Below are 24,917 nucleotides of genomic sequence, written 5' to 3' on the forward strand. Positions count from 1 at the left end.
TATATTTTGTGATGACATCGAAACTACGGATCAGCTGTTCTTTCATTGCAAGTATGTGGATGCTTTATATTCATGACTGGCTTTACCCAAAGATACGTTACCTGGTCAACTTCACCCTTAAAGACATTGTCTATGGACTTGTAATGAATAATAACAAAGATGATTTTCTGGTCAATAGCATCCTTATGCTGGGAAAATTTTATATTCATAAATCTAGATTCTTGAAAGTTAAACCAGCCTTTTATGCATTTCATAATGAGTTTATTTTGTATTCAAAAGACCTTAAAATGATTAAAAAGAAAAATGCAATACGCATGTTTACTACTATTATGGAGTATGATTTACAAGAAAAACCCTAGCCCCGCTCCTAGATTATTATTAGAAAAAAAATTCCCCTCTTTCCTTTTGTTCTCTCTCTTTCTGTTGTATGTAGATGCACCTATTCTATTCTGTACATTGTAATGTGAAGATGTATTGATTTGGCCAAGTTGTTTGTACATTAATGTTTGTTTAAAAAAAAAAGAAAAAAAAGAAGCTCTGCTCCCTCTTGTGCTTGCAGAATCAGGCCAATCAGGCGGACGGAAACAACTTCCGCTATTTTAGAGTTCCACATAAGATTTAAACAGACTGCTCACAGATCTCTAACTATTATCGCATCCATGGAGTATATCGAGAAAGAAAAATTCTGATACTTATGCCGAATGATTTATACAGCTGGAAGAGAAGTAAATGTCCATAACAACACTTCCCACTTACCCCCAAAGTATTCCCCCAAATATTCCGTCTTTCCAGAGCCAAGCGTGATGACGTGATGGCTGAAAAAAGCACGCGGGAGGAGACGGAGACTGGCGCTCGACTGTCATTCGCGGACAAGAAAAACTGACTGGACGTTATTACCTTTATTTCAATACATATCCGTGTAGTGTAGAGCTGTTTTGCCGTATTTCAAGAGAGTTTAAACCAGGGACATACTTAATTTACCCGGACTCAAGGTTAACGATACTCGTGCGACTTGGAAAGAGTTTTATTCCCACGACAACTACCGACGCGTTTGCGCTCTCTAAAATATACGAGGCAACTTAGCTGTCCGTTCCTTTTTAACTTTGTTTCTATATCGACCAGTTTCTATTCATTCGCTGGTCGCTTTCTAAAGGGATTTAAACGCTAGCTAGTCCAGTCAAACATGGGTTTGCACCCGTTGGAGTTCAGTGAGTCTTACCTGGACAGTCCTGCCTTCAGGGAGAAAATCAAAGCTCATGAAGCAGAGCTGGACAAAACCGGCAGGTTTATCAAAGAGCTGTATAAAGATGGGAAGAATCTCATCAATGCCACAAAACGTAAGTGCCATGTCATTTTATCCCTGCTTTTAAACCTAGTGTGTGAATAATTGCGCTTTACGTGAAGATAAAGCTTGTCATTCAGTCAACATATGATCCGGTCTATGCAAAAGTCTGATCATATAAAAGCAGCCCCAAACAGTCATGTTTTTTTTTCATGTCATTCCTATTTACACTTTTCCCCGAGACCTTGCTAGAGTAGTTTTGCTGGTCTCGAGAGAGTAACATGGCTCATTTGGTGTAGCTTGCGTGGCATAACATTTGCTGACCTCATCCAGTTTTGGGATTATGATTTACCTGAACTGTGTGCAAATCATCAGGTGTCCAAGTTTTTTGGGGGGTCTGTTTACATCAGGGTTTTTGGAGCACTTATACAATATATATATATATATATATATATGTATATATGTATATATGTATATATAATTTTTTTTTTTTTTTTTTTGAAAGTTCATACATCAAATTTCTCAGTTCATACATCAGCAGTTGCATTTTCATTTGTGGCTTATCATCTCAGTCATGTGACCCTCGCACCTCCACGTGTAAAGTTTTATTGTGAACATTTCATGCCCTTTCCATTATGCTTTTTTCATTTTCTGCATTTTTCCTAGCGTTCAGGACAGGGCAGAACAAATTGGCTAAAAATAAAGCTTGCATATTATGCCTGGCATGTTCAGACCTTTTTTGGATCTGTTTGAATTATTAGCATCTGCAGTGTCTTGGTAGACTACTCTTTAATATGAGTGTTTATTCAGAAACCAGGGCATGTTTGTGCAAATTAAAATGGAAGACCAAATGTTTTTAGGTGCTGGATGGTTTTATGCTGAAAAACAATTTTTTTGGGGACAAAAAAAAAAGTTTGTTTTAGTTTGTGGTTTGTTCCTCTTTCATTTTTTAGTCTTGTGTGTGATGCGTTAATAGTGTCACAACTTCTAAATACTGCTAAATATGGCTAAAAATGAAGATGTGCAGGACAGCAGGCTCATGGTACAGCCCACACAACCGCTGCACACATAATAACGATGGCTTGGCAAGGCTTAATTTTACTTGGCTTAACACATAGGAAAAAACATAAAGCAATTAACAATAATAGCATACATAATTGGTGAACCAAACATTTGGATGATTCTCATGGGTTTCCCACAGGAATAAAATAAATAAGCAAAAAACTTTATCCTTTGTGACACTTTTTTTTTTTTTTTAAGTAGTTTTGGAATTAGTCCGTTTATTCAATTTAGAATGTACACGTTATGCTACAGACAGATAAATGACTTCCTCTTGACATTTAGCAAGTTTTGTGTCCATGGTAATTTTTGCAGTTAATGCTGCATTTTTAATACTACTACCAATAATAATATTAAATATTAATATTAATTTGATTTGTGACTGTTAAAAGTGTCAACTTAAATTGCACTTAATTAAAAAAAAATTTTCTTAACCTGTTAACCAGACCCCCCATTATGGGAGTCACAGCTGAAAGTTTCCTACCTAATTGCAACAGTTCCTTACTTCAGTGTGTTACACACATAATTTTGGTGTCTTTGGAAAGAAGACCCTTTGGCCTTTACTGTCCATCATCCAGAGTTGATAATGCTCAAAAAGATTTAAAGTTATAGGGTGCTTTCACACCTGCCTAATTTAGTTCGGTTGAATCGTACCAGAGTTCGTTTCCCCCTTTGGTGTGGTTCGTTTGGGCAGGTGTGAATGCAGAAATCGCACTCGGGTGCACACCAAAAGCGGACCAAACAAGCGTACCGAGACCTGCTTGAAGAGGTGGTCTCGGTACGCTTTCATTCTAGAGGAGGTGCGGAGCCTCATAGAAATTTGGTCAGATGACCATGAGCATGTCAGAGTTAAGAAGAATTAATGCACGCCTCCGCTTGAAGTTACGAGCGATGCCTGCTCGCTGTTTGCAGTGCATTAGAACGTTGTTTTCAAGCCGCATCCGCGCTTCATTATAGAAATGTATTGTTTGCATATTGTGGTGTTACAAACAATTTACTAGATTATGGCCAGGGACAAAACCAGTCCGCGTAGTCGTCTCTCCATAGTTGTTGCCGTCTCCGTGTTGTTTGCTGGCTTTCCCTCTTATGTTGGAATATTCCCACACGTAAATTCTGACAAATCGAAAAGCAATTTAGGAGATACGTCATGGCCAATGAGTGATGTGGATGTTGTCATGTGACTGCATTTTGGTTCGTTTCAACTGGTTCGGACCAAAGCAATCAGTGTGGTGTGAAAAGGAACCAAAAAAGCTGAAAAATGTTACAATGTATAATTGTTTGCCCTTTGTTCGGACCAAATGAACCGGACTAGAGATGTGACAGCACCCATAGACACTGAAGTGCCTTGAAAACAATTGTAACAACACGTGCAAGCAAGAGAGTTCAGTGCGTGGGTGTCCAGGTGCGGGTTTCCATTTTATATAGAAATTTATTATCTGTAATATCTTATTTAAAAACAGATACATAGATTTAAGTAATTAAAATTTTTGACTTTTCAAAGTAGCCACATTTTAAAGATATAACAGCTAAACATACTTGTTACATTCTATGGCAATCAATATTTCTATTGGTGGAGTTCGAATGGAGGTGTATATGTCTGATCACTCAGTATACTCATTTTTAAAATCTGAACTACACTGTTGGGATCATTAGTAAGAGGAAACAATTGAAATTTTAGGTCCTATCCCAAATGACTCATTGTCTTCAAGTCCACAATTTAGTGACATAATGCTGGCAGAAGTTTTTTGTTGTTGTTGTTGTTGTTTTTGTTTTTTGGATTCAATCCCCATTAGTTTCATCCATGCGAATACTTGTGGCATAGTTACTAAGTAATTGTCCCTACTAGGTGATAAATCATGATGAAAGTATGTTAAAAGAATACTCAGACAAATTAATAATGCGCTCCAAAAGCAGTTTATTCATGAAAAATACTTGAGAAATCCATTATTTCATCATAACTCTGACTGGGAGTATGCAAAGATGTATGTTGTTGATAGATAGAGGTTCATGATTTAAAGGGATAGTTCACCCAAATATCAAAATTATGTCATTAATAACTCACCCTCATGTCGTTCCAAACCCATAACACCTACCTTCATCTTCGGAACACAGTTTAAGATATTTTAGATTTAGTCCGAGAGGTTTCTGTCCCTTCATTGAAAACCTATGTACGGTATACTGTCCATGCCCAGAAAGGTGATAAAAACATGTTCAAAGTAGTCCATGTGACATCAGAGGGTCAGTTAGAATTTGTTGAAGCATCGAAAATATATTTTGTTCCAAAAATAACAAAAACTACGACTTTATTCAGCATTGTCTTCTCTTCAGTGTCTGTTGTGAGCGCGTTCAAAACACTGCAGTTTAGTGATATCCGGTTCGCGAACGAATCATTCGATGTAACCGGATCTTATTGAACCAGTTCACCAAATCAAACTGAATCGTTTGAAATGGTTCGCTTCTCCAGTATGCATTAATCCACAAATGATTTAAGCTGTCAACTTTTTTAATGTGGTTGACACTCCCTCTGAGTTAAAACAAACCAATATCCCGGAGTAATTCATCTACTCAAACAGTACACTGACTGAACTGCTGTGAAGAGAGAACTGAAGATGAATACTGAGCCAAGCCAGATAACGAATGAAAGATTGACTCGTTCTCAAGTCAAGAACCAGTTGCATCGGTTCATTTTTGGGTGAACTAACCCTTTAAGATAGACCACATATGGGCCACAATCCTTCTGGAAGCCTATAGTGTGAAAACACCTTCAGTTAACACCTTTTCTTTGGTTGGTCACTCTAGTGAATAAAGTGAGCATTAGCTAGCTTGCAAATCAGACCTGCTTCCACTTTAGGTGGAAGGGCCTGAATGACCTGAATGATCGCAACACAACTGTGTTATTGAAAATGTATTTGAGTGTGCATCCTTCAGACAGACAACTGCTATGGCCATAATTCAGAATTATTGCATACCACGGAATTAGGCATTTCAGTATTAGTGTTGGTCACCTTATTGGCCAAATTACATTTAATTGTTTTCTTATAATTTGCTGGCAAAAAAAAAAACATGACAAGTATTTTGGCAAAACAGAATATAACACAGACGCAGACGCAGAGCTTTGCTTGGCATGCATACATGCTTCAATTCACTTTTCACTGACATTTGACTTTCTGAATCAGGCGGTGTCCAGAGCATTCCTTAATGTTGTAGTGATTGGCTTTGCCCCAGTGGTTACTGCTCAGTAGACTTCAACAATATGGTCTCTGTGCAGGGACCTAGGAACAGTTTATAGCAGAATTGGCTGTGTCCCCGAGGCAAATAACCATGAACGGGTTCAGTTCTTCTGCCTGTGCTTGTTTTTCTTGTGGTGTTGAAATCCATCAAATCACTTCTTGAATTATTTGTGCTAAAATTCATACGTATTTCATAATGGCATTTAAAATGGCCACTAAGCTGTTTCTTCTTTCTATTGGCAGCAATAGAAGCAGAGCTTGTTTTTAAAGTAATAGTTCACCCATTCACCCCCCCCCCCCAAAAAAAAAATCTGCAATATCTTTTTTAAAATAAAAGCTGAGAAATTTCTGTCACTTCATTGAAAGTCCATGCAATCAAAACTTTTAAAACTGAAATAATTCATAAATACATTGTAAAATTAATAGTATGAGTAATTATGAATCAAGCAGTTTAATCCAAGGCTTCTGAAGAGACCCAATCACCTCATATAGTGAACAGATTTAATTTTAAAGGCTTTCTTTTTTCTTTTTTCTTTTTTTACATAGAGCACATCAAGTATAGTCAGTGGTAGCTCAACCATACTTGCTCGATGCACAAGAACGCAATGGGTTCTTGCTGAAACTCTAGCTTGCATGACATAGGAAAACAAACCTCATAAGGTTTTGTGCTTCATGCAAGCATAATTGAGCTTTATCATATTTAATATGCTCTATCTATATGTGTTGATCAATGTTTATATGCGAGTAAAAGCTTAAATGAAATCTATTCATCATGTAAAGTAATTGTCTCTACAGAAAACTTTCAAACTTTTGTGTTGGCACATTCTCAGTTATTTTTTATTCATTTATTTTATTGTAACAAGAATCCAAATACTAATCTACAGTAGTCTGCAACTAGGGAAGTTTTACTATAACTCAAGCTTCAGTGCCTGATTTTTCCAGCTTTTGGAAGACTGGGAGGATGTACTTGCCATGGAATTCTTGATTCAGAGGGACGTGTGACAAGCAGTCTGTCAGCTGCTGTGAAACAGGAATCCCTCAGTGAATGAGAAGGACTCAGAGGATGTGCTCCTGTTTTTGTCCATTTCCTCTGCAGAGCAGCCAGTCTTTGTCACACAACCTTTTGACTTGTCCTTGTATCCTCCCTTCTCCCTAGAGAAGATGTGATCCTTGTTGGTCTATGTTCATAGGAAACATAGTGGGTTTTGTATTCCACAACCAATAGATGAAGTGGGGAAGTTGGGAAGTCATGACCTAATGGTTAGAGAGTCGGACTCCCAATCGAAAGGTTGTGAGTTCGAGTCTCGGGCCGGCAGGAATTGTGGGTGGGGGGAGTGCATGTACAGTTCTCTCTCCACCTTCAATACCACGACTTAGGTGCCCTTGAGCAAGGCATCGAGCCCCAACTGCTCCCCGGGCGCCGCAGAATAAATGGCTGCCCACTGCTCCGGGTGTGTGTTCACAGTGTGTGTGTGTGTTCACTGCTCTGTGTGTGTGCATTTCGGATGGGTTAAATGCAGAGCACAAATTCTGAGTATGGGTCACCATACTTGGCTGAATGTCACTTCACTTTCACTTTCACTAGATGCCTTTACAATAATGGGGGGAAAATACATGCATCAGCTTCTGCAGGATTTGTTTTTGCTCTACTGAAACGATAGTGATGATACTTAGTGAAAATTATTTTCACATATCAGGATACTGGAGGCAAAAAGCTGTATACTGGTGTGTTCAAAGCAAAACAAATAAACTGTATAGTCTTTGCTCTCTGCATGACATGTTTTACGTTTTATAAGCATCTGTGCAATGTTCTCAACTCTTGCCAAGGATTGAGTTTGGCAACAGTCTCCCAATAATCTAAAAAATGCATTGTCTGTCAAACATCATAATATTTCATTAAAACAGAATTCAAGTGGATTTGAGATCATGGAAAGGGAAGGTTTACTTTTTCAGGATAAGAAATGAAATTCAGTGAAATGAGCTTCATGTGTTGTGCAGATGCTTCTATGCCATACTGCAGAGAACACTAAGTTTTATTGTTTGTGTTTAGGCAACATCCTCACCACAAGCCCATAGGCAGGTAGACACCATATTTAATTTTAAGTAAATAAAAATCATGATGATAGTGATTTACAGTCCATGGGTTGTTCTGTCTCAAGGTCGTATGTCACATTTCATTTTTGTTTTTTCATGTTTTCCAGAATATTTAGTTTGTTGGAAACTTTTTTTTTTAAGTCTTTTGTCAGCTGAATGACCAACAGCTAGATGCACAACAGTACATATCAAAGACTGAACAGACTGGATTTCCATAAACATAAAATTAAAGGTATAGTACGTCCAAAAATAAATATTGTCATTTATGTTGCTTCAAACCCATAAGACTTTCCTTAATTTTCAAACATACATGAAGATTTTTTTTTATGAAACCTGAGAGATTTCTGTCTTAAGTTGTTAATTTGTGAATAAAACCTTAATTAAATCAGTTCATCATGAAAAGTGATCGTCTAAAATATCTTAATTTGTGTTTCAAAAAAGAACAAAAGAGATCGGTTTAGAGTGTGAACTAACATTTTAAAATTGGTGTTTTCTTCAACTAACATCAAAGGTTGGTTTGTGAGGCAAAAAAATGTATAATAATAATAATAATAATAATAAAAAAATAGAAATTGAGTTATTCCTTATTTAATTTATTACAACACTCTCCCAAACTCTTATGTCAGCTAGAAAACTAGATATCTCATGGACTTATCGCTCTCAAGTGAGTATTCAAAACAAAAGAGGACTGAGTTCAGCATGTAGACATGTTTTAGGCCAGTGGTATTCCACAGGAATGATGGTATCTCTTACACATTCATGGAATTAAAGCTGAAACTGAGCCCAGAGGGTTGAGGATGATGTCATGCCCTTCTAAAAAATTGTGTGCCTAATAAACTTTAGGTTTAAGCCAAAAAAGGCCGAGAGGAAAAGAAAGAAAGGGTGACCGAGAGATAGAGAGGAAGAAGAAGAGATGTCTGGAAAAGTTTAGTGAGAGGAACAGGAAATCGCAGACAAGGAGACGAGCGTGTAAACACAGTCCTGCTCGTAATTTAGTTTGATGGTTAACTGCCCTCAGTGTCACATCAATAAGAACATCACAAAAAGCTGGTTTATTTTCATATAAATTATGGTATGCTGTTGCTTTAAACGATGGTATAAACATCATTCAGTGTAAACTGTGGTAATCGTAATTAATAATCACAATACAATTTCAAGGGAATAATCAACAATTATGATTTTTTTGTCATATCAAAATATATATATATATATATATATATATATATATATATATCCGCCTATATCAGAGCCATTGTTAAGTAGCGGTGGGAGATACGACCAAAATGATAACGATGTACCTCGATATAGCGATTTTTATTTTATTTAGGCCTATGTTATTAAAATTAAGAAAAAGATGCTAATTACAAGCACAACAGAACAAACAAATATGAAATAAACTTTTTATTTATTCAGCTACAGTAGGCTAGGTTTATTAAACATGTAGTAAGAAATATTACAGAAATTGAATAAAGTGTATTAATAAAATGCTGCATAGTCTTTACTGTATCAGTCAAACATGATTAACATTAATAATGACAGACAGCAGCAGGTAAATAAGGCTGCTGGCCGTTTTTGTGTGTATTTGACCATCCAAGCTCAATGAAACACAAAAGAGATCTGTTTTCTCGATCAGATGCTGTCTGAGAGAAGCTTTCAGTGTGCGCGAGCACTGCATTGAGTTCTTTTTCACCCACTCTTTTTCTCATTCATGCATGTTTGAGAGCATAATTTGAGTGCCATTTTGAGACCTGAAGAACAAGTCAATGTGCCTTGCCTTTATTAGTTCAGAATCAGATTAGACTTGAGTGAAACTCGGATATTATAGTAGATGACTGTGTCTGTAAGACTGCAGAGATGGGCCTCATGACCATTTCCAGGATTCCTCCCAGTGTGCCTTAAAAGGTCTTAGCTGAGAGCTTTGGGGAATGTCTGTGCAGAACACTGAGATTGCACTGGTATTTATTTAGACCCTTTTTTAATATTAATCTTGATGGAGTTGGATTCTCATGGCCATCTTGAGACTCTTATCTGTTTTTGTGCAGGTGCTAATGATGTACATTCATCTGATTGCTTTAAGTCAATTTATTTATTTGGATATTAAATAACTGTGGAATATTTATATTTTCATAAATATGCTAAATTAGCTACAGTTAAGTCAACAGTAACATACAGATGAAATGTGCTCTTTTATGTGGTTATTTTTAGACATGTTGTTGTAAGGAATAAGGTGACTTTATCTAGCTTGGCTTCTTCGCCTGAAGGAAGAAGATAAAGATTGACATAGAAAGAGTCTGTAATCTGTTGATCTACATATTTTCTTCACCCTGCCACCAAAAGTTCTTTAGGATATACTAAGGCTACATTCAGTAATTTGTTTGCATCGCTGAAGCACTAATCCGACAGTGACGTTATACGCTGCACTTCTTTTTATTGACATGGATCAGCATAATTGTCTCTGAATTTTATATAAACATTGTTTTTTTTTGCTGTTCACATAACCATACTACTATGCATATCTATAAGTGGCAGCTTTCGAGTGTGAGGGCTCTCTTCTACGTTTGGTGAAATACATGGGGATGACCTGGCCTGTGCTGCATATAATTAACACGCTTTTGTCATTGTTGTGTTTTAGCAGTTAGCACCAAACTACTTTATTAGATTAGACCTCTTCATCATAACCAGAACAAACAGGCTAATTTATCTGCATCATGAGTCAGTATTTGAGTAACAAAAGCTCATGAACATGCTGTAGGATAGCTGGTTTATAGGCACGTTGAGCCTTGATTGGCTGTGGCCCCCTTGAACTAAAGCACACATGTGTGTTCAATCAGGACACCATTGTGAGTGACATCACTTTCCCAAATAAAGTTTCATTTTTATATTCAGTATGTGACTCATTGTGGAATTTCTGAGTAAATTCAAACCATACTGCTCAGAAAATCTTAATCCAAAAAGGACCCTTCCTGAAATCTGAAATGGTGTGATTTCAGTTTGAAGATGGATCAGATAATTGTTCATATCACAAGGTCTTCACTAGGGTTGTACTATAGGTCTGTTCCCATGTAAGGGCTGCGCAGTGTGCATTAACTGAAATGACTGAATTTCTGAAATTCTTTTTCCCAGGCACTAAATACGCAAAGGATTCAGAAAGACAGCACATGGTATTACTTTAAATTGCGCAGGATAATAAGCATTTTCTAAATGACAAGTTGCCAAGTGTTTTCTAAGTATGCATTACTCATTGGTTGACAGTGCATATGAATGATTGCAGTAAAATGCCTTCAGAGCAAAGTGTCTCGGAAGAGTCGTACTTCATTGTCTCGTCACACTAACTGTACAGTATAACGTGACAAAGTACAGATTTTTTTTAAATGTGGTTTCCGGTGATAAGCAATAGGAGGGGCATTTTCCTGCTTTTTTTCTTGTTTCCTAGGCTCATGGACAGAAACTAGATGAACCAAGATAAACCACAAACAAATCATCAACGTGTTTAGTAATGTGGCTCTATCATCGTAGGATTAATTTTTAATTACTCAAGCTTGATAAAGCCACACATTGTTAGGAGCTGTTCAGACAGAGTTGTTTTCAACCATGCAAGAGAGATCAAATGGTACAGAAATTACAAAGCAATGAGAGGTGTGTCTTGCAAATACTTTTATGTGTAATCAGGCATTGAGTCTTACACAATTTAGCCTGAGAAAGTGTCCTGTGTGTGTGTGTGTGTATGTGTGGGTGTGTGTCCTGTTTTGGCTGCAGTTACTGTAACTTTGATTACAGAAATAAACATTTGTTTCCTTAAAAGCAGAAGCTGTTAGTCTAATGTTTTACCAGGAACTTTGAGAAACACTGGTGATGGCTTGTGAAATGGTCAGGGTTTATTATTATTATTTATGTGTGTGTGTGTGTCTGGCTGATATGGCCAAAAGTATTTCCCAAATTTTTAGCATTCCATGTTTAAGTTGTTAGACCTGGACAATGAATGTAAACAGTTAGCTTTTTTACAAGTAAACACCACAGAATTATGCTGGGTTTTGTTGTTGTTTTGTTTTTGGTCAATCTTGGTTTTATGATTTAATACAAATTTATCATAAAAATGTTGTCTAATGAAATGAATTAATAAACCTAACACAATTTATTCTATGTTTTCAAATGTAATCAAGTGAAATATAAATATAATTTTATTTTTGCACAACATAACTGTATGAATTAAAACATGGATTCAAAAAATATCTTGTCCTCCAGCTCCAAAAATAATCATAAAAGTAGTCAATACAACTTCATTGTGTGCATATTTAAATTTGGCACCTCATTATAATGAAAACCAATGACATTTTGCTTCATCATTGACACCAAATCTGATATGATGCATCTTAATCCTCTATATTTTTATATCTGCGAATAAGAACTGTGGCAGATGTGGCACTGGACAATGACCACCACACACACATACACTTCTGCTTAACCTTTCCTTTTGTGTTAAATAGAAGAAAGAAACTCAAACAGGAATGATGCACAGTGAGTATGTAAATTGACATCATTTTCTTTTGTATAAGAATTATTCCTTGAAAAGGTGTCTTTGGTTTTAAAGTCACTGATGCGACAAGCCTTGTAGTTTCATTTATCAGTGAAGTGTGTCTTTACTCTCATTTCAAAACATTTTACTTTGAATATTGGCTTCTGTGTTTGAAACTAAATATGTGTCTATTGCAGTGCCTCTGTTTTGACAATAAGGCACCAAACCCATATTTATCCTCTCCGTAATATATAGGTTGATGTGACTGAGTTGTCAGTTTCCTGAAATGAGTGGCTTTTTGCTAACGTTTATGGTCTATGTAATTTATTTGTTATCAACACTATGGTATTTGTTTGGTACAGAAAATTTTAATGTTTTAACATAAATTTGGCTAAATGTTTGGTTTGGGTCAGTACCAGGGTTTGGCTGTACTCAGAGTTTGACCTTAGAATCACTGTTTCCAGGGTGTGTTGTTTTTGGTTTGTGTTTTCAGAATGCTTCACTGTTGAAGGAATTCCCTTGGATCGACAAGATAATTTTTAGGGATTTTCAGTGGGCTGAACCTCCATGTGTGCATGGCATTGGTGTCAACATGCTTTCTTGATTTTCCCATAACACTAACAGATGCCCTTTCTGATTGTACATTCTAAGAAACCTTCCAAAGCAAATCAGAGCTTCAGGCATTCCCCATGAGTGAGCAACAGACCTCAAACCGTCCTGTTTGTGCCTGCACGTTACTGCTGGGTCAGCATTGTTGTTTGGAGTCCAGAGCTTATGGGATAGACCACTTCTCAAGTTTCTGAACTTGTTTGTTGGCTGACACATGCTTAGAAGATTTGAAAATTTGCACAGTTATTTTCATAGTCTTTAAATTGAATTGTTCATGTCTAGAGCCCGACCGATATGGATTTTTGGGGGCCGATGCCGATATTAACTCGAAAAGAGACGATTTATAAGCCGTTATTTTGATTTGAAAAATAATCTGGATATTAGACCCATTTCCTATAAACTGCATTTACACAACATTCAATAGCAAAATATCTGCCTGTTCTATGTATGTGGGCTGTATAAACCATTTTCCAGAATGGACTATGTTTAAAAAAAAGCCTTAGATTACAGTCTCAATGACTAAACAATTGCACATCAAAAGTATATATTTTTTAATGATCAAAAAACAGTCTGGTTTTAAACATTTAACACTTTTACTTTCTTCCAGTTGAAGCTGGTTTTAACAGTCTGTGTGTTTACTGTAAATAATTTATAATACTAAAGTTAAAGTATTTGCAGAAGTAGTCCCACACTTTGCTGCTACAGCATTCACCTTTTTCACCCATCTGTAGGCAGAAAGAGAGACAGAGAAAGAATAAGCATGTGTATTAATATTATCACCATGTATCATTACTCATGTCATCATTAGAATTATAATAATAATAAACTGGGATCTCCTACATAGGCAAAAATGAGAAATATATGTATTTTTTTTATTTGTCAAGCAATAGGTATTACCTACTTATATTTAACAATATTATTTCAACATTTTCCTGTTATGTCTGTAAAGCTGCTTTGAAACAATATGTAAAAAAAAAAAAAAAAAAAAAAAAGCGCTTGTTCAGCTCACATTTATTTACATGTCCCCTCTGGTTTAATCATTTCTGACGCACCTACTGTAGTTACTGTAACTACACTATATTTGCTCTCACAGACACATTCACAACAGACACGTATATATTCTCCTCTTCTCTTTGTGCAGTCTGAATCAAAACATCGTCTTGTCTACTATTACCGGAAGATTACGGAATCAATTCGAAGTTGAATGGTTAACGTTAGTGTCATGAACACACCGCTGTCAATTTTGAGAAGAACCACCTTCAAACAAGTTAATAGCAAGCATTTAAGTGGCCTGCTAAAAAGGAAGCTATTAGCGTTAGAGTAACGTAACCATCCTGAATTCACCAAATTGTTCTCTGGACCTGAGGGTAGCCTCTTCTTCCTTGCTTCTCTCTTAATTCTCATCAGCAGGACTAGCGCTATCGCTCGCTTCTTACAACGGGACAGATACATGTTTGCTGCTGACCGAAAGGAGGAGGAACAGACTATGAAAGAGCTCCCGCTAAATGTTTTTAAAACTCCGCCTATGCCATAGCGCAGCGCAAATCGCGTTGTATCTGAAGGGCAACGCTGAACCCAGCGGCAAGCGCCGTGCATACCGCGTACTGTGTGAAAGGCCCAATTACGCGGTCATTATGTGGGAAACACACCGCAATAGAACAAGAATAAGTTAAACGCTAACGTTATAGTTTGACCTCCTATTAACGTTCGCGCTCTTCCACTGATAAACATGGTATTAGCTTTGTGGCTAATCTAATATAGCAATGCATTAGCGGCTGTAAGTGATGTTACAGAATATTTAGAAGTAATAATGATAGGACCGTTAGCTAGAACTACCACACAGTTTTTATATAACGTTACAGGGTATGAACTAAATCTACAATCATTTCACATGACGAACGACAGACTCACCGTCAAAACAGTTGATCGCTTTCTTCTGTAGTGGACTTCTGGCGCTGTTGTTAACTCTGGAGCTGCAGAGCTCCCTCTGGTGGGCACACTATGCAACACTCATAACATGAGTGAAGCATGAGACTCTGTTTCTCATGTTTCATCGGCCGTTATAAATGCAGATGCCGATTTAAATGCAATTAGCTTATATCGGCCGATAATATCGCCCGGCCGATATATCGGTCGGGCTCTATTCATGTCATTATTGAGGGTCAATTTATTATTCTGCAGTTGAACCCCATGGGGCTTTTTACAAGCCAACTAGCTACAAACTATTTTATTTACTTATAAGCCAAATTTTTAATCTCATTTGGTCATTAACAAGTGTTCATTTAGGATCTGAGTTATCTAGCTGGTTAACATTTAGGAGGTTTTGTCAAAATTATAATAACAATCTTAATATTTCAAACCAGTTGTTTTGCACCATATGTTTTCAGCAAACATGTGAATTTGAATTGACTCATGGAGTAAAATTGTTGTAATTTTCCGCTTATTATTGCAGATTGATTGATTGATTGATTGATTGATTGACTGTAAAGTAAAATTTAATGTTTACATGTACAATTTGTATATATATTAAAATATATTATAAGTATTTATCGGCTCGCAAAATCCCCCGACGTCACGAGGCTATTTTGTCTTCCAGTCAGGCTACCATAATGTATCACCCAAATCCACTATATATATATATATATATATATATATATATATATATGTATATGTATGTGTGTGTATATATATATATATGTGTGTGTATATATATATATGTGTATATATATTGGGGCTGTCACTTTTCATCCGAAAATCGATTGCACAATCGATCGGACCAACCAAAAAAAGTTTCGAAAATGAAAATAGGGAATCGATTTTAACCAAAGTATTAATTTTAAAATAATTAAACAATTAAAAAATATAGATGTAACAAAACTCACAAACAAGCAGAAAAAGAAAATAAAGAATTTAGAAAGTGCAGTAGGCATTGCAAAAGCTAGACAGAAAATACCAGCAATTTTACGCGCCTATAAGACCCAGTGACGTCGAAAGCGACCTCTTACAGGAGATGCTGAGTTATGAAAAGGAGTCACTAGGGCTGTCGCGATAACCGCAATATTGTAATACTGCGCTATTGACAAGCAAACCGCAGAGGAGAGATAGCAACCGCAGAAACCGCGGCAACCGCAGCGTTACGTTTGTTTCCTTTTTTTTTTTATGAGGCTGTGGCCTTCTTGTTTTTTCAATTTGTCACTGTGCATTCAATGTAAAATAAATGAATGATACAATATGGTTACGACTGTAATTTTCTGGCGAGCCGTTGTAGCTTTATGGTGCACCGTTTGTTTTGAATAGGCCGGCTGAAACGATGGGAGGCACTCGATCTCGTCCCAAAACCTAATGTCACGTCGCCAGTTTGGGAACATTTCGACTTTCAAACCAATGAAAAGGGCGAGCCAGCGAATTTAGATGAGCCGCTATGCAAAATTTGCTGCAAAAAGGTTTCTGTGACGCGGCAATACATCTAATGTATTGTCATCGGGACATGCTAAAACGCTTAACGTGAAAAACGCTTAACGTGGTTTAATGTACTAATACAGTGATATTAACAGACCAAACTCACTCGTCAGTGCCCATACCCAAGAGAGCGTGAGCAGATAACGAGCTCACACACGCTTTCTGCATGAGGAGTGACTCCACGCGAATCCTCTGTCCTGGTGGGCCAGTGGTGGCACGATAATCAGTCTAGATTTCTGCTGATGTCCAAAGTTGCGCGCAAATACGTGTAATACATGTTAGAACTCTATGATTTCTTTAAAAAATATTCTTGTTGCTGTTTGGCATTTAACAATAAACAAAAATGTTTTAAAACGCGTCTCAGTTGTCAGTTAAAAAGGCAACAATATATGCTACATAACTCAATGATAGAGCTTTGTATGCAGCAAAATCAGGATAAATTAGTTTTTTTAATGTTAAAAAAACAAACAAACGGCGGTAATACCGCGCATCGCGTTATTGAGCCACCCATAATAACCGCAGGGGAAATTTCTTAACCGCGACAGCCCTAGGAGTCACCATTGCCAGCTGACAGCAACCCGCTTTTGTGGTGAAAGATTGGCAGTAATACTCCCACCTTGCGCAGCCTAATTGCCTTGAATTGCCTAAATCATAAATGCAGCCGGGTTGAAGCCTGCAGTGATGTTTTTCATTTATGTTACGGCAGCAGTCCCCTCTGCATATATATTTTTTCGAGAATGTTGCACTCCTGTTGCTGTTTGTTATTCTGCATGAAACTTCATGCCAATTAGAGCTGAAGATCTTTGCCCGTCGGGTTCGGGCTTAATTTATATAATCTTAAGCGGGCTCGGGCTTGCGCTCCGGTTTATGAGGTAAATGAGCGGTCATGTGATGTGTTTCGATTAGCGCGAGAAAGATGTGAAATGGATGCTACGTAGGTGAAAGTATTTATCTTATCTTTATCTTATTTTCGGGCTGCAAACGGGTTCGTTTCGTAAATTTTTTTAAACATTTTTTTTTATTTATTTTTTTATACGCAGCAAGCTTGCAAATTTATAAATCTTAACACTTAAGACAAGTATTTTTTTTTTTAGAATTATTTTAGTTTTAAATTAATATAATAATAATGTATACGTTTCTTTGAATCATCTATTTCTTACAAATGATTTAAAGGCTAAAATGTGATGTTTTTCATTTTATAAGTTATATAAATTTTTTTATTTGTTTTGTGAAGTCCTGTATCTGAACTTACCAAAATCTGAAGAGAGCCTGCCCTAAGGGTTACCAGAAATGTTTACATTTTGCGAGCCCTGATATGTATAATTGTACAAAAAGAATTTACATGTATACACTTATATTTATAATTAGGGCTGGGTATCGAATCAGATGTTCCACATCGATCCGATTTCGATTCACAAGTTCACAAACGCAATCGATTCAGTGATCTTTTGTGCATGAATTGTGAATTGTGAGGAATTTTGCTTGTTAATGCATTTAACATCTATGGAGCCGGAAACGTCACCTGTAGGAGAAAAAAAAATCAATCCGTGGTGACGGTTTTGCAATCCGTCCACTCAGTTTATAAACCATGCTCACGAACTGTTCCCTCGGTTTAACAAACCGTACCCACAAATTTCCAATCAGTGCCCTCAGATTTTTTAAACCGCATCTTCAGTTTTTGAATTTCACGCTTTTGCAATCCGTTCCCTCGGATTTGTAAACTCACAGATTTGTAACTCTGCACCCAAAGGCAGATTCATTTTTTGTTTGATGTTTATTAAACAATATTTTTCATAGTATCCTATGAGACCATGATCAGCACTCACAAAATAGTCTTCTTTTTAGCGTTTATTTTACATTAATCACCAATAGGATAAGACACCACTGCCTGTGTTTTATAGACTAAAATATAGGCTAAAAATAAGAATAGAAAATTCCCTGAATTTTCTAAAGAAAAAAAAAAGGTAAAAAGCTACACAAAACAAATAATGTCCTGGTTATGTTGTCATTCCTTTGCTCTGTAACTGAATGCAATGTCATAGGAGGTCTAATTATTTAATAATAACATTAACAGCGATGCTTGCATCTAACCCTGGGGAGTGGAAGCTTAGTGTAATAAAATCACCAAGTCTTCATGTTAAGAAAAAATAGTACACAAACATTTCCAAAAATGTAAAAGGTTACTTTAAAATAAAGGATTTATTGAATTATTTTATGACAAACATTGTTAATGTCTTAAGTGCACTCATTTATTTAGCATATAAAAATAATAAAAATAATTAACTATTATTTTTAATCATTATTATATATTATTATACAGGTTATGCATAAGAAACTTTTATCCAAAACAACTTACAAAAGAGGAACAAATTACTCCAGAGTCAGTCACAATGCCAGGTTTATTTTACAATAATAATCAAGTGCTTAGATTATCACAAATTAAACAAGATTTTGATGCACATCTTTCTTATTAAATCGTTGTATTCCACCTCGTACTACACTTGATAAAGACACTTTGCTGTAGGCCTATTTCACATAATAATATTCAATAAAACTGTTAAAACGTAGGCTACCTAGGAGCTTGCTGCATGAATCCATGAGTACAGTTTACAAATCCGTAGGAACGGATTGCGAAAGCGTGCACACGTATTGTGAATTCGTGGGTATGGTTTATTAATCCGTGTACGCACGATTTGTTAAACCGAGGGAACAGTTTAAGAATTCGTGAGGACGGTTTATAAACTGAGGGGATTGCAAAACTGTCGCCACGGATTGTATTATTTTTCTTCTACAGGTGATGTGCCGGGCTCTGTAGAAATCTTCGGTTGTGTGCTCGGCTCTGGGGGTGTTGCAACGTCTGGGTGATGTCTCATCAAATGGTTCCACAGATTTGTAGTATTACTACAGCGTTTTACCTCTGCATTACAAATCACGCAAATAGCTTTGTTCTTGTCCACAACACTATTGTCATCGTCTTGCTTGCGAAATCTAAAATGCTTCCATAACTCTGACTTTTTATGTGAAGCCGGCATCAATGTCGACATTGCACCTGGAACTACCATTTTAAGCACCGAATGAATGAATGACAGGTTCGCCTCTCGCTCCTTGGTAACACCGCGCAAGGAAAATAAGAGGGTGACATATAGTGGAGAAGACTAGTAATTAGATTAACATTAATCTTACGTTCAATGTTTGCGGAAATAAATATGGAAAAAAAATCAATTCGTGGACTTTGAGAATCGATTTTGAATCGACCACATAAAAAAAAAAAAACGATTAATCGATTAATCAATTTTTTTTACCCAGCCCTATTTATAATGTCATATAACTTTTTGATTTAACAGGAGTTTCATTGAACCACAGTCTGATCTGCTTACATTCTTCATGCCGCATTTAGTTTTGTATTTCACCACATATTGCATGTTATAGCATGTGGCAACTTTTACAGCCACGTCACTTCTGTTTTGAGTCTTGATGAAAGAACTCAAACTCAACAAACAATCTGTTGATTTAATCCAGTACCCACTGGCTGCATTTTACCTTTCTAAATGCAGTGAATCTGATATTAGAGAGAAGTTGTCTTTACAGATGGGTGGATGGCTGCTGTTTAGAAGTTTGCTGACATCTTTCTGCAATGAGCAGAATTATCATACCAGCTGAATTTTGTTGATTTATTTATTTAGTTAGTTAAATTTCCTTAGAGCAGAGGCCACCAATCAGACCACAATCCAGATTCATTCCCACAGCTCTGGACCATAAGTTATCTTTTAATATGTTTAATATTAATATTAAAGTTATTCATAATAATATTAATTAGGGCTGCATGATTAATCGCATGCGATTGTCATGCGTGTCTCTTCAGTAAAGCTGGTTCTGTGATTAGTACTAAATATCCATCACCTGCTTTCAAATGGAGCGGCACTTACTACACAGAACCGTACTTTGCTGACAAGCTATGCAATATCCATTTCATAATCGCAGATGAATATTGCATAGCTTGTCAGCGAACTACGGCTCTGTATATTAAGTGCCGCTCCATTTGAAAGCAGGTGATGGATATTTAGTACTAATCACAGAACCAGCTTTACAGAAGAGACATGCATGACAATCGCATTAATCGATTAAACGTGCAGCACTAATATTAATATAAAATAGTCAAAGACTGTTGATTAATGCAGAATTGTATATTGCAAAAAGAAATTGCAATGATAGAATGATTATAATAATGGTTTATATATATATTGTACTGAAAAAGCACTGTTCTTGTATTACAATTAATGTATAGTACAGTAACTTGGTTCATGTTTAAATCAATAATGTCTCGTATCTTTATGTACTAGTAATTCCCTACAATAATAGGTCAAATGCAGCAAGTCAAAAGACCAACCGGACATTCTTTGCCAATTTGCACATATTTCTTTAAAGGATTTGCAAAATTATTGTCTGAATATCGATATCGAGATATTGAAAAAAAAATATCGAGATATACATTTTTGTCAATATCGCCCACTCCTACTGTGTGGTCAGAAATGAAATATAGGTCATACACAACACAACAAGTATTAGGTTAAACCACACATCTGGAATACTCCTTTTGTGTAAACCACAACAGTTCTAATCACTCAGTCAGTTATAATACGGTGAATGATAATGACTTTATTCAGGTCATTTTATTCATGCCCCAGACTGTTGCGAGCCTGAATTATTGAATGGAATCAATTGGAACGACTTTATGAGTGGATTACAAGGATAAACGATTGTAAATCTATGACAAATATGGCAAGCAAATTTAGAAACCTCCGTAGTAAGCAGGAGAGGATGCGATAGGTCATTTGGTGCCAGCTTGTTTCACATGGATGGACCCAGCTGTCGATGTTCACGACACTGCAGTGCTGGATAGCCCTCATAGTGGTTTGTCTTAAAATATCCCAGCGCTCTGTCCCACAGACCCCAGTTGGAGAGTTTACTTCTATTGGGATCATCCTTTGGGAATCCACACCATGAAACTCCCTGTGATTTAATAATCCACTCCTAGTCTCATGTTCCAGGCAAAGTCCAACCTATTTTTTTTCATTGGGCTTTCCAGATTGAGGGGATATTCTTGATATCTTCTAGAAACATCTGCTCCTTCAGGATGCTCTTGGCAACACAAGAGTCCAGCAGGATGTTTGCAGAGTGGCACTTTCATTATGACTCATATCAACTCACATCTTTGAATGGGTGGTAAGGATGTCAACGCAGGGCTGTGGGACACAGGACAGATTCATTCCTACAACTTGTTAATTCGTTCCTAAGACTTATTAATTTGTGGCAACTGTTCATGTTTCATTAATTTTGTTCCCTAAATAACCCATGATTTAACTGAATTGAGGAAACAAATGAATAAATCAAACAAATTATTAATTCATAAAAAAATGGGACGCTTTAAGGAATTGATGAAAAATGGGATGCTTTAAAGAAAATGCATAGCCTATGTAAGTAATAGGCCTAAAATAAAAATAAGATAACGGAATTAAGATAACGGATTTAATACAGAAGTGTGTCGGGGCGCTCCATAAACAAGTTCAGGGAAAGGAAAGGATGACAACACGCATTCTGCTTTTTGGCTTTATTTTACAAGATTTTACAAATCCTTTTTTTTTCATTTATTTTTTTATGTCGATCTTGCTAGCATCTCACGCGCGCACACCCCACATATTCTAGCATTTCATTTCAGTTCATTATCAAAATAAAATACGGTCCACCAAACCGTACAAATAGACCTTAGTATACCTATCCAATCTGCTGTTTCCAAGGACGTTTTTGCTCGTGTGAAGAGGATGATCTTTTCCGTCTTTATGCAAATGCGTGTAAAGTACAAGCCTAGTAGTCTACATTATAAATAATAATTTAACATTTAAATTCATTGCAAATATGAAAACATTTAGTTTTATGCCGAATGAGACATGAGCAATAACCTCCAAATCTAGCCAAACCCGATCTGGCTCTGTCCTCGTCTGCACACATGCACTGTCAAGATCTAATGCACTATAAATGCCGGAATTTTAAAAACAAATAGGCCTACCGGGATGCAAAAAAATCAAAATCTGACATTTTCTGGAACAGGATCCAGAAGGATCTAACGAAGTACTGGTCATGCTCAGATAAAAATGGTTCATGTGAGCAACAGTGTGTTTTGCTGAAGCAGCGCCGATGGGAAGCGGTTCTCTGACAGCGCAGCACAGCTACACACGCCACAGTCACGGTTGAGATAATTTTATCTTAAATGCCATAATGTCAGTTGAAAACATTGCATGGCACACTCTTATAATTTTATCAAATGATCATAAACCGCTACTAGCATTTTATTCAAACTAAACCCCCTTTAATTCAGATGAGAAAGCTTTTTTTTGAGTGGGTTTTGCACATCCTGTCATAACAGTGACCATGCCACTGCAATAGACGCATTTTGCAGAATTAAGGTTAACGATTGATAGATTAATTGATCATTAATTTAAACGACGATCGATTGATTAGTCATCGATCGAGTTATTTTAATAAATCCATAGGAACAAAATAAGCACAACCGATAACCAAAACATTAGAAAACCATAAGGAAGACACAGGGTATAAATACACGAGGACAGTAATCAGGAAGAACTGAAACAGGTGAGGAGCTAATTAATCCAAAACCATGGCAACAAACTAGGCAGGAGAACAGAAACACAGAAAACTAAATCAAAATGGAACATAAACATTACAGCTTTGTATCAGATGATTAATTTAAATGGAATTGCATAGTAGTTAAAGGGATAGTTCACCCAAAAATGAACATTTGATGTTTATCTGCTTACCCCCAGGGCATCCAAGACGTAGGTGACTTTGTTTCTTTAGTAGAACAAAAACAAAGATATTTCAACTCAAACTGTAGTCTCGTGTAGCCAAACCTTCAAACTGACAGCTGTAGGTCTGGGTTCTATGGCAGCTTTAATAGGCCAAGGCCTGCCCATGAGGCCGTTTTACCGACATGTCCAACAACCAATCACAGTTCATTTCATTCATCGTCGTTTTGGGGCATGGAAATGATGCCACAATAACAGACCAGTGTGAAAACCCTCAGACGTATTTTAAAGATGATATACTGCAAACTTTTAACATTTGACATATTTCGGAATGTCCAGCATTTAGTTGATCCTGATAAGTGCTCGTCATCACAGTTGTAAACTTGACGTCTTTCTTATTTTGTGATGGGGTTTGGCACCACAGCATTTTTGTTTCCAGGTGGAACGTTAAAGAACGGGACACAATGGTCTCCTGGAAGTCCTGTAGAATTCAACCAGTACGATGACGACTTTGACACTCCTGAAGTGTATCCACTTTTGTGTCATGCATCAGACGTTTAGCCAACAGTCCGTGGGCATGACATCTGAGGCTGAGACTACTCAAACTGTTGCAGTCTGTCAGGCTTATAATGGAGGTGAATGGAAACCATGGATAAAACATACAATAAAACAAAAACAACAAAAAAAATACAGAAACAAAACCAAATGAAACCCTGCAGCATGTTATGATACACTGATATGCAAAGACTCAAAACGATCGATCTGTGCAAGAAATTAAACGGTATTTATATCGTTTTTTTTTTTTTTAATTCTGATGCATTGCAATGCCTGAACTGTATGAGCGTGTCCTCGACGCATCCTGTACGAGAGGCGTCGTCGCAGACTTATAAGTGCATCACCACCACCTATCTCTCAAATGGACCATTGACACTCTATCTACAATCTCAATTGGGAGTGTCAATGGTCCATTTGCACTCACAAATGCTGCTCAGGCATTACAGGCAAAATTAAATGAAAATGACATCCAAACTTTTCTGAAGACAGTCGGTCTTCTTTAGAAATACAGTAATATAAAAACACCCGCAACAGGTTTAGACTTTGACACATGCTGTGCTCATGTTTATTCAACAAAGTCAAAGCCTTTTGGAAAATCTGTTTTTGGCGGTCAGTTTGGATATTTCCCAATGTATGGGAAACACTATGAAACTTACCTGCTTGAACTCTTTCATTTGATCTGAGTGTCTGTCTTTAAAGTGTTTTGTTAGTTTGGTGTGTTTCCTCCTTTTGATGTTGCCACATCTCAGTGCTTTTATGAAGTGAGCACATCTGCACACCTTTCGGATAGCACATCAAGAACCTGCTTGACTGGGTACTCCATACCATCAGTACTTTAAAAATCTGGTATTGTAAAATGTTTTTATTCTTTATTTTTTAGTACCTATTTGGTACCGAAGTACCAGGTCTTTTGACAACACTACTATAAACTTACATGTTATGCCAAATTAATAAAGAAATTCAAACAATAAATACCATTTTGGCGCTCTTTAAGTGCATGAGTGAATGCTGTAGCGCCGCAATTCAATTGGCACGTGAACCCATCTTTCTCTTTACTAGTATTTAATAAGCATGAATGTACACTGAAAGTTATATTATAAGATAGAGTAAAACTTACTGAAATGTAATGCTCATTTAGTGTTTCAAACTGCGAAAAATTTGTAAAGTTTGTAAAAAAATTCTACGTAACAATGCTTTTAATACATAATAACCAGTCGGCGTCCATACTCTCATTAGAAGAGAAAAAAGAGAGGAGCATTTTGCTAAATATATGTGCTATATTGCATATTCACATT

The 24,917-nt window shown here is 36.6% G+C and overlaps 1 protein-coding gene across 1 annotated transcript in view; it reads left to right on the forward strand.

The window, feature by feature from the left end:
* Positions 1-792: 792 nt before the first annotated feature.
* LOC132142547 (rho GTPase-activating protein 10-like) overlaps positions 793-24,917 on the forward strand; it is a 59,195-nt gene continuing 35,070 nt past the window's right edge. The window contains exon 1 of the mRNA XM_059552501.1: positions 793-1,337. Coding sequence (XP_059408484.1) covers positions 1,184-1,337 — 154 coding nt within the window. The 5' untranslated portion in view covers positions 793-1,183. The remainder of the gene's footprint in view (positions 1,338-24,917) is intronic.

The sequence above is a fragment of the Carassius carassius genome, chromosome 6 (assembly GCF_963082965.1).
Source record: "Carassius carassius chromosome 6, fCarCar2.1, whole genome shotgun sequence".
Lineage (NCBI taxonomy): Eukaryota > Metazoa > Chordata > Actinopteri > Cypriniformes > Cyprinidae > Carassius > Carassius carassius.